The 11,358-nt window shown below is 41.1% G+C and overlaps 1 protein-coding gene across 1 annotated transcript in view; it reads left to right on the forward strand.

The window, feature by feature from the left end:
• LOC118340420 (T-lymphoma invasion and metastasis-inducing protein 2-like) overlaps positions 1-11,103 on the forward strand; it is a 22,788-nt gene extending 11,685 nt beyond the window's left edge. Inside the window, exons 8-23 of the mRNA XM_035678382.1 lie at positions 1,312-1,377; positions 1,868-1,946; positions 2,356-2,445; positions 2,622-2,852; positions 3,780-3,865; positions 5,248-5,436; positions 6,060-6,128; positions 6,204-6,329; positions 6,414-6,522; positions 6,870-7,049; positions 7,154-7,272; positions 7,914-8,022; positions 8,103-8,161; positions 8,575-8,665; positions 8,889-8,976; positions 9,358-11,103. Of these exons, the coding sequence (XP_035534275.1) occupies positions 1,312-1,377; positions 1,868-1,946; positions 2,356-2,445; positions 2,622-2,852; positions 3,780-3,865; positions 5,248-5,436; positions 6,060-6,128; positions 6,204-6,329; positions 6,414-6,522; positions 6,870-7,049; positions 7,154-7,272; positions 7,914-8,022; positions 8,103-8,161; positions 8,575-8,665; positions 8,889-8,976; positions 9,358-9,922 (2,256 nt within the window). The 3' untranslated portion in view covers positions 9,923-11,103. The remainder of the gene's footprint in view (positions 1-1,311; positions 1,378-1,867; positions 1,947-2,355; positions 2,446-2,621; positions 2,853-3,779; positions 3,866-5,247; positions 5,437-6,059; positions 6,129-6,203; positions 6,330-6,413; positions 6,523-6,869; positions 7,050-7,153; positions 7,273-7,913; positions 8,023-8,102; positions 8,162-8,574; positions 8,666-8,888; positions 8,977-9,357) is intronic.
• The last annotated feature ends 255 nt before the right edge of the window (positions 11,104-11,358 follow it).

Consider the following 11,358-nt stretch of genomic DNA (forward strand, 5'->3'; position numbering starts at 1 on the left):
GTTCATAAAAATGTTTAAACCTATAATTAATTTACATGTGTACATTGGTGTTTATAGAGTTTTTTTTAATTAGTTTTATCTTTATCTGCTAAAAAGTTGTAAAAATGTATGTAAAATGTTGTTAATAACTATTAAATAGGCTACAAAATATCAAATTGATACAAAAACCATGAATTTCATTGCATTTAGTAAGACGTCATTATATAGACACACTTTCTCTCAGCACCCTCAATCTCTGACCGACTTTCTGCCCCTAACGTCACCTCATATATCACCTCATATATGAAGTCATTTTATCATTGTAGGGTTGCATAAATTATTACTTTAACTTTTCAAAATTCCCCCTAAAAAAGTCCTTCTGGCCTTTTCACACGATGTAAAAAAAATAATTATTAAATCACAATATTACTAGAAATATATATTTTTCACAATAAAATTTTGACTTTATTTTATAACAGAAACAAACTGTTGATCCACACACTTCTGGACCAAGTATTTAGTCACATTGTCTGCTGCCACCTGTCGACCTTTAACCCCTGAGGAGGAGAACAAAGGGAGGATGTGAAAAGGGAGGAGGAAGAGGAGAGGATGGTTGTCTTTATTCAGACAGCTGCTTCATAGCAAACTGCTGAAGAGGAGGAGGAGGAGGAGGATTAAAAGCTCTGAGAGTCTTTTATTCTCCCAGAATTCCTTTGTCCCTCAGTATTAATCCTTCTGTGGAGGCAGAAAATGACTCCCCCACCTTCTCTCCTTTCCACATGACCACCTCCTTTCTTCTTCTGCTCCTCTTTTAACCCCCTTCCTCCCTCCCTCGTCTTCCTCTCTCGTCCATCTCCTCTGTGTCCTGCTGCTGTTTCATCTCTAATTGCTTTCCATTTTCATCTTCACACTCATCATATTTCCTCCTCCTCCTCCTCCTCTCTTTAACCCTAACCCCCCTCCTCTTCCTCCTTTTCTCTTCCTCTCCTCCTCTCTTCCTCTCCTCCTCTGTGGTTGATCTGTGATTTTCAGCCAATCAGAAACCAGTATATTTCTCACAGGTACATACAGTCTTTGTTGTGTTCGAGTGTTGGAGAGAAAGTTTGATTTCTGAGACTTGTTTTTATAGTTTTTATGTTTTGATGCTTCAGTTATTGAACACTGTCTTAAAACCTGCAGCTCATCAACTTTATTGATTCTGTGTTTTCCTTCATTGATAAATTTACTTTCTGATTGATTTAAGATGTTTTTTTCTGTCTTTTCTTGAAGAACTTCATGTTGAATTTAACTCAGTTGGACTGTAATGAACTGTGTGTGTTTTTATTCCTCCAGAAACTCGACTGTGCGTCTAATCACAGGCAGACGACGCCCCCTGCAGGACATCCTGCAGCTCTACAGGTGGTGCATTCACTGACTCATAAACCTGCATGTTGATCTTCATTCTGCTCGTTGTGAACTGAAACTGCTCGTCTTTAATAACAATAATAACATTAACGATGATCAAATAATTAAAATATTTATTTTAGAATAAAATCCTATAAATTTTTTTAGTAGTTATTTTTAAAATGTAACAAATTCAAGATTGTATCTGATTAGAACTCCAACAATATGTCAATTAATCGATCAAGAAATTTAATCTGCAACTGTTTAATTTTTTAAGTCATAAATGCCCAATATTTTCCTAAAAATAAGGATTTTCCTCATCAGAAATTATCATAAATTAAAGGTCTTCAAGGACTCCATTTTGACGTCTGCAGACAAATTGATAATGCAAATAGTCGTTAGTTGAGATGTTTTTCTGATAACTCAGATATAAAATATTTAAATAAATATATATTCAACCATCAGCATCAGAATGATCAATGTGTCTCTTGTTGTTGTTGTTCAGGTCAGTGATGAGCTGCAGCCTTCAGTCCTCGACGTTTTCACACTCAACATCTGTCGGACCAACGCTGTTAAAGACTTTGGTGAGAAAAAGTTTTTATTTTAGGGAATTCATTTCATAGTTGAAAATAAAATGGGACTAATCAGGAAACTTTTCAATTTTCTGGACACAATTTAATTTGAGCACATTTGGCATCCATATTCATATTTAAAGAAATTGTGACAGTAAGAAGACACGTTTGTACGGACTTTCTGAACACAACATAACAACAAACAGCATTATAGCGCAGAATATTTTCTTAAGAAAGAAGTAACCATGTGAAGTTTCCTTGTTGGGTTTTAAGATGTTTTTAAGTGCAAAAATGTTTGTGAGGACAAACTGATGTAAACTCTTCAGACAATAACTGTGAAATTAATGAATGTATGTTTTAAAGTGTCTTTTTGTGTGAATAATAAATACATATAAAACCTGTTTTATTTTCCACCCTGCAGGTTTTGCGGTGACGGGTCACGTGGACGGAGCGGGGAGAAGCCACGTCTACGTCAGTGAAGTCGACCCGCTGGGACTGTCGGCCAGAGAAGGTTCGACCTCTGATTCCTGCTCATGTTTCCTTGATGTTTCCTTCATGATTCCTTCATGTTTCCTTGATGCAGTACTGCTCATCCTGCAGCAGGGGGCGCTCACGTCTCTCCCTGTGTCTCTGTCTGAGTGTGTGAGGGAGACTCCCTGTTTGACTTATTCTACTGTTTCCCATCAGGCCTCAGGGCAGGAGACGAGGTCTTGGCTGTGAACGGGGCCGCTGTGTCCGGACTGGATCTGGACCTGATGCAGGGTCTCTTCAGACACCAGAAGCTCCAGCTGCTGCTCAGGAGAGACGAGTCCCCCGAGCCCGAGGAGCCCGCTGCCACCGCCGCCACCGTCTGGCCCAGCCCCTGCCAGCCCCCAGCCCCTCCGGACTTCCAGACCTGGACCACAAGCACAAATTCAGGTTCATACAAACAAAAACATGGTACTTTATCCCCCGAATCGCCAGTGTTTTATTGAATTTCAAAAGAGTAGAAAAATGTACCAGAAAGGACTTAATGTAGAAATATAACAGTCTTGTTTGTGTGTGTGATCTCATCTTACTAAACCATTTGCGTCTTTTTGAAGTTTATTCTTTGGCATTTTGCTGTTATTTAACAGGAAATGCAGGAAGATTCATGATGTGCAACAAAGGTCCTGTTATATTATTATAATATTGTTGTTATTATATTGTTATTATCTGTTATAACAAGACTCCTGAAGAAACCAGTATTGAATGCAGGAGCATCGGGCCTGAAGCCAACTGCAGCTCCCAGAGGAGCCTTTACTCAAATTAAAAGCTTTTATTCTGAAGGCAGGTCGATGCTCACTCAGATACAGTTAGACCTGCAGCACAGAGGAGCCGCCCCCAGGGAATTCTGGGAAAACTGTCAGCAGGAGTGTAAAGAGATGGTTTAATCTCAGGTTACAGTGCTTCACCAAAAAATGTTTTACACACTAATGCAAACTGTTTAATCAACTGAAACCCTGTAAGAGGAGGCTCAGAGGTCAAAGGTCAGGAAGGAGGTTAGCATCGCCCTGGTTCCTTCGACAAAAATCCAGAGAGAGTTTTTCATTCGATTTTGGATTATTGCAGAAAATAAGTTCTGTGGAAAACAAAATTTTAAGATAGTCTCCATTTTTATGGTTTGAAGGTTAAATGCCAGAAATAAAACGCTGAAGCTTCACATTCACATTCACTGACGTATTTTATGTTACACTAAAACTCAGTTCCAGGTTTTATGACTTATTCCTGCATCACTTTATTCTTTTTTTCTTTCTTAACATCTTTATATTTTTATAATTTCGAGATGAAAATGAACATATTCGGAACCTGGTTTTGATTTCACAGATTCTTCGTGTCCGGACGGCGTCCTGCTTCCTGTTTTTGACGCCGTTTCATTGAAACCGTCTGAAGACGTCGAGCTGCAGAAACAGGTGAGAGTCAGTCACTCTGTATCACTGAGCCTCCTCAAACCCACCTGCAGAAATCCTTTCCCACAATCCTCTTGGGCCGCCTGTAGCTCAGACACCTTCTGTGTCATGTGACCTCTGATCAGGCTGTTAATCCGGGTTTACAGCCTCAGGAGTGTTTGTTTGTAAAGTCTGACCCGTTGGGATTAATGGCGTCCAGTAGAACCAGAGACAACTCGTAGATGTTGCTCTTGACCAGCTCATCCTCCGGTGGTGGTGGTAACGGCTCCCGAAGGCGACCTCTGACCCCGTCCGAGGCTTCTCCCACATCGTGCTCTCTAACCATGGGCGCTCTGTGCTGGGTGCTGCCACTGGAGGAGGACGAGGAGATACTAGAGGAGGAGGTGGAGGAGGAGGAGGAGGAAGGGGAGGAAGGGGAGGAAGGGGAGGTGTTTCCCAGCGTGGGCCTGGTGGAGTGGCTGGTGGGGCTGCTGGACGAGGTGACATGCTGCTGCCTGAACTGCCAGCGGCCCAACGAGAGCATCGTCCTGTTGGTACACAGACTGTGGGTTGTTGTTGTTTGTCTGTTGTCATGGTGACCGACTCATGTTAGCTGTGATCAGTTAAAACTGTGTGAGTTCTTTTAAAGGGTATTTTTCCAGCTTATTGATGATAGTAATAAATAGTAATAATAATGAAGGAAAGACTGAAACCAGCAGAGTGGAGCGCATTAACTGACCTTTCCTAAGTCCCGCCTCTTTTTTGCACTGTCCATAAAGAGGTGGGACTTCGTTGAGCAACACTAAGTAAGAACCTTGTTCATCTTCTTCCTTTCCTGTGCTTAGATATGCTATGTGCTAAGCTAATCTATGTTGAAAAGACAACCACATATTAAAGATGGTTAAAAGATAAAAGTAACATCTATATGTCTCTATTATCTTTTAACTATCTTGTTGTTGTGTTCCTCTGCAGTATCAGTGATGTTTCGTTGAATAGTTTCCGCTGTGCTTTTAAACAGCAGTTGTGGTTGGACTCTGTTCACCTTCATTACAGCATTAAATCTAAACTGCCTGAGAGGGAACGTCGAGTCTCAGAGAGCAGTGAGATGAGTTCAAAGTGCTGTAAATGTGACGCGTCCTGGTCTGTTATTAAAAGCTGTGGCTGCAGGCGAACGCACACTGAATTTATCAGACTGTCTGCAGCACTTTATTAGAGTCTGGCAGCACAGATTATGATGATGAACGAGGCGGCTGGTTGGTTGAAACCTCGTCCTCCTTCAGGGTCAAACTGAACCAGTTTCCTGATGTTCTTCTGTTCGATGAGGCAGCGACACAACATGAAAACCATCTAAATGCCCCAAATGTTACTGGACCGTGGTTTTATTTTGCCCCCCTCCACCCTTTCAGAACGTGGACCGGGTCTACTCCCTGTACCAGACCTTCCCAGAAGGCCGAGCGGCGGAGGCTGATGTTCCAAGGAACCCGTACAGCAGAGAGGTCGGCCTGCAGCCCACTAGCCCCGCCCACCTGAGTGTGTGTCAGCGTCTGCGTAAAGTCATCCAGGAGCTGGTCGACACAGAGAAGTCCTACGTCAAAGTCAGTAACACTGCAACTCATAGTAATGCTGCGAATAGTGCTAATACAGCTAATAATGCTCTTATTTCCACCTTTAATACTACTACTGCAGTATTAATGTAACTCATAGTGCTGCTAATACTGTGTACTTTGCACCCAACAGATTTTCGTTTTGGAATTAGAAAATCAGAATCAGGAAACAAGTTTTTCTTTTTCTGTTTTTATTTTCGAAACAAAAATATGGGAAACATCAAAACAAAAAACTTAAGGGGTCGTTTTCCCTTTTTTGTTCCACTATTTATAAATGGTAACCAAAAAATCCAAAAGTACACTGACCCAATATGAAGTATTGATGTATGTGATAAGACAACAGAACAAAGTTTTTAGAAAATACAACGGAAACCAAAATTATTAGCATCAAAAATGTGTCCTGTATTTTTTAAAGAACTGATTAAAATCCTGCTTATAATTCTCATTTTTACTAAATAACTACAATCTCATTACGCCTTTTTTCTGTTATTCTATTGTACTAGAAATACCAAACATTTTGGTAAAGATGGTAGATTCAGTTCATTTATCACATTTTATTCCTTTTTACTGTGTTAATAAATGAATTTCTTTGCCTTCTATAAAACTCTTTTCAGGATCTGGTTTGTCTGTTTGACATCTACCTGACTCCTCTGCAGAAGGAGACCTTCCTCAGTAAAGAAGAGGTAAATTAATGAAAAATAAAAAGCTTTAACGAGAAGTCAGTTTGTTGTCGTCTGACCGCAGCGTCTCTCCCTCAGATGGAGGCGTTGTTCGGAAGTCTGCCCGAGATGTTGGACTTCCAAAGAGTTTTCCTTCAAACGCTGGAAGAGAAAATCGCCTCCTGTCCCAACTTCAGCACCCTGGAAACGCCCGGACAGTTCAAGGTTCACATGCAGCAGTGTCTTCAGACGTTTTCATCTCAGTGGATTTAATCTGATTATTAAACCTTCTTCTCTCTTTCCTCTCAGAAACTCCTCTTCTCGCTGGGAGGATCTTTCCTTTACTACGCCGACCACTTCAAGCACTACAGCGGCTTCTGTGCAAACCACATCAAAGTGCAGAAAGTCCTGGAGAGAGGTAACGTTTGATCTGCCGCACGAAACCAAATCCTCCATTTACATTTATTTATTTACATTAACTAGAAATAATTTGAATCTGTCTCCTGTTTCTATGTCCCAGCATACTTTAGGGATTTAATAATGTAGAAATTAAACAATCTTGTTTTTTTAAAACAGATTAAAATGTCTAAAATATAAATAAATATTAATAAGAAAGAAAAAGTTATAAAAGATCAAGTAAAGTAAAATAAAGGTTAAACAACTACAAAATAAATCAAAAATAAATATACAAAACAAAATATAATATAATAAAATGAAATGATTGATCTGGACATTGATAATTAAATGATGATGTCATTCCTACAGCGAAGACAGACGGTGCCTTCAAGCACTTCCTGGAGGCGAGGAATCCGACCAATCAGCACTCGTCCTCTCTGGAGTCCTACCTGATCAAACCCGTTCAGAGAGTCCTGAAGTATCCGCTGCTGCTCAGAGAGCTGGTGTCGCTGACCGACCCCGAGAGCCCCGAACACGCACACCTGACAGGTACGACACACCCGCGGAGGTCACCAGCAGCACTTCACCCTGGTAAACTGGTTATTTATGTGAATGTTTCCTCCATGCCTGTAATTCCCTCGTTGTCCACACAGAGGCGCTGAGAGCGATGGAGAAGGTGGCGAGTCACATCAATGAGATGCAGAAGATCTACGAGGATTACGGCTCTGTGTTCGACCAGCTGGCTGCAGAGCAGAGCGGACCTCACAAACAGGTACGGACACATCGTACACACTGATCGACGATCCATGGACGTTATTGATCACTGACATCAGCTGGACGCCAAGAATACATACGTTTCAATGTCCTGCTTTTGTTGGACTGAAGAAGGAGATTACTTCATCTATTTGACTCTTTTATTACAAACAACTTTGCAGCTTTAACAATATAAAGAAAAATGGTTCGACCCAACTGTGACTAATCAATAATGCACCAGAAGTTCACTGGATGGCGACTCTGGCCTCGAGCTTTAATCTTCTCCCTGATTGGACCCAACCCGACCCACCAGGTTCGGGCCCAAAACAGCTGCCATAGATCAGGCACTAAATTATGCAACATGTAGTTTGCTTTAACTTCTAATGAACTATTTAAATCATTCATTTATTTTAAGCAGAAATTCGGGTTCGGGCCCAGAACTGCTTCCGCAGTTCGGGCTCGCACAGAATGTTTTGGGCCCGATCAAAGCTCTACACTGCCCCAAAACTGGCCTGTCTGCCGCAAAATGAAACACATTCTCAGCCCAAAACCCCCAAAAGCTCTGGCCGCAATGAGCCGGACCCAGTTTTCTCCCTTTCCTAAAACCAAAGCAGTACTATTGGGGCTGCAGTTAACCACGATTTAAAACCCTCCCCTCAGGTGACGGAGATCTCGATGGGGGAGTTTCTGGTCCATTCCTCTGTGGTTTGGTTGAACCCGCTGCCCAGTCTGGGACGACTGAGGAAGGAACCAGAGCTCACACTGTTCGGTGGGTACAGACGCACTGTGATCGCAGCCGACAGCAGTAGAGAGCGAACACTGGGACTAACTTTGTGTTTCATTCCTCAGTGTTCAAACGGGCCGTCATCCTGGTTTACCGGGAGAGCGCCAAGCTGAAGAAGAGGATGGTGAGTGTGTTTATTACACATTACTGTTATTTTATACAAGGTCAAAAGGATATATATATATATATATATATACACAGCAAGAATAACACAGAAACTCATTTTCGTTTTTTGTTTAAAAAAAATAAATAAACAACCCATTCTGTTTTTTGTTCCCATATTTATAAATGTTTTAATTTACCAATTTAGATTTTTTTCTCATTTAAAATATTTTACCCTCTGGACACCCCATCAATATTTCACTTGATCCTTTTACTTTCATTTTATTGGATTAAATCAGTGTAAGGAAGTCATTATGGAGTTATATGATGGAGTATACAAAGTAGACACAGTTTATATTGAAGGGACGGAAACGTCAGTATGATATCGTACTTTATAATTCTTTATAATATAATATAATGTTCTCTGTCGGACAGACCGGCTCCCGCTCAGCTGATCTGGACCCCTTCAGGTTCCGCTGGTTAATCCCAGTTTCAGCGGTTCAAGTCAGACCGGCCAACATCACAGGTGAGCGACCGATCAATCAATACTCTGATAGATTGACCTGACAGATATTATGTTCTTATTCATCACATATTGAATCCTATTATCCTATAATACAATATGTATTATTTTTATAATTTTATAAAACGAGTACTTTTAATTTTGGTACTTTTACATATTTTGAATGGTGGACTGTAACAGAGTATTTATGCACTATTACAGTATTACTACTATCTTGTGTCTTCAGGCTCAGAGAACCCGTGTGTCTGGGAGCTGGTTCACAGCAGGTCGGAGGTGGAGGGCCGACCGGAGACGGTGTTTCAGCTCTGCAGCAGGTAACAACCAATCAGATCAGAGCGCTTGTTACTGTTTCACCGTTTACAGTTTATAAATGATCTTTCAGAATTAATGACAGAACAATAAACTCATTTTATTGTTGGAAAATATTTAAAATCAATATATTTATACCACGGTCTCGCGTAAATCTTTAATTTGTATCTTGCTAGCATAACGTTAGCTCTCTGGAACTTGGTTTTAGGTTAGAATCAGTTGATCAATCAAGATTCAGATTAGTTACAGAAAATAAATTTGCAACTGTTGATAATCAATTGTCGTCTCTTTGGACACTGACGGACATTTTTCTCAATTTTCTGATGTTTTATGATCAACAGATTAATCAATGTGTTTGCCTGAGCATCGTGCTGTTTGTGTTTCAGTGGTTTGGAGACGAAGGCCAGCGTGCTACGAGCTCTTCGCTCCCTCCTCAGAGACCGAGCGCCCACCGGCTCCCTGAGGAGGACCAGGCTGTCGACGGCAGAGAGGAGCGGCTCCTGGAGGAGGAGGCAGCAGCGCTGTCGCTCCGACGGCCAGAGGACGACCCACCGTCAGCCGGAGGAGAGCTGCAGACCCGACGCCGGCTTCCTCCTGGGAGAGACCTGCTCGGAGCCCCTGCTGCCCAGCCGCGCCCCCTCCGACTCCTCAGGGAAGAGGACCCGACTCTGCTCCCTCACCAGCGAGCTGGAGGCTCAGCTGCAGAGGCTAAACTTCACCGAGGAGGAGGAGGCCGAGCGAGGAGCAGCAGTGGCAGCGTCTCACAGCGGCGACCGGAGGAACGAGGAGACGGGACGGACCTCCAGTCTGCGTCGAAGTCCTGGAGGAGAAGTTCTGGACCTGGAGAGAGACTTCAGTGTTCAGAGCCTGACCTCCATGATTAACGAGGACTGTTTCTACGACTCCATGCTGGGGATGCAGAAGGTGGCTGTTCCCACGCTACAGGGCTAAAGCTAACACGCTAACTGCTGGAAACCACAGGGAGTAAAACTTTTATCAGACCTGTTTCTTCCATCACGTCGGACATCAACCCGTCGTACTAAAGGAGTCACACGTGGAACGACCTCTGGCAGCCGTCTGATTGGCTGAGAGTTCTTCAAAAACGACGACGTTTTCCCGATGAGGAAGTTTACGTCATAAATATAGAGACGTGAAGTGAATAAACTCAAGTATAACAAAGTTTAAGAGCCACTGTGAGAGAATTTTGGGGAACAAGTTTTAATATTACAAGAAAAAGAAAGAAATATTTTAAGAAAATGTTAATTTTATGAGAAAATTTGATATTATGAGATTGAATATTCAATCAAAGTAATAGGAAACTATCTTAAGTATTCTCTTAACAATTCAGACTTTATTCTCGTGAAATTATTCATTTATTTTTGAAATATTAGGTTTATTTTATTTTTCTCATGATATTAAATTATTTTTTCATCTCAAACTTTGTATTATTTCCTCACAGTGGCTCTAAATTTAGATTTTGGGTGAGTTTGTCCATCCACCAACAGGGTCAATAAACAAACCACAAACCTCCAAAAAACTTTCAGGAACTATGGAATCATTTTTAACTTCTTCAAGAATACCGAAGAGGACGTAAAGAGACTTCATGATGAGGAACGATGAAGGAATCTGGAAGAAAACAGTGGTTTTACGCAGTGGATTTAAGAGCTTTTGCAAGGAACAAAGTCTGAGAGAATAAAACTTATCTGGAGCTCAGTTCTCTGTTGGGATTCTCCGTGTTCTCGTTTTTATTTTGAGAAATAAACGAATATTTCTCTGGTTTTGATGATTTCGTTGCACTCAGCTGCCTGAACTCGTCACAATCGTCTGTTGAAACGTTGTAAATATTTCTCTTGTACAGTCGGTTTTGTAGTTTTCTGTTTAACAGATATTTTCTTGACAAAAGCGGTTTGGATGAAACGTCTGGAGCTGCTGGATCGGATCGAAGCCTTCATGTAACTGCGGGTTCAACTGATGTATTTATATTTGTTTTTCTGTATTTCAAGTTATGTGACTGCGTTTCATTTTAATGAACTCTTCAAGTTATTTGTATTAACTGTTAAAGTATTTGGTAATTTATTTTCTTAAATATTTGTGTACAACTTTTTAATGAGTCCAATAAATGACAAAGTATTTAATTTAAGAACGTTCATTGTTTATTTATTGTTTATTATTATTGTCTCCTCCTTTAAATGCTGCAAATCCAGAAAGCCCTCAAACTTTTTGGAGCTCCAGAAGAACCAGCAGGGGGAGTTGGCAAACCAGGAGCCTTCTTAATTGTTTAATCTAATAATTAAACTTGAACCACAAACAGTAGTGGATTTGCCTAAAAAGAATCCTGGAGAATATTCTACTGTGAGGAAACGTTGCTTTACATCAGTGATGAACTG

Source organism: Morone saxatilis, unplaced genomic scaffold (genome assembly GCF_004916995.1).
Source record: "Morone saxatilis isolate NCDOM2014 unplaced genomic scaffold, NCSU_SB_2.0 Contig7, whole genome shotgun sequence".
Taxonomy (NCBI): domain Eukaryota; kingdom Metazoa; phylum Chordata; class Actinopteri; family Moronidae; genus Morone; species Morone saxatilis.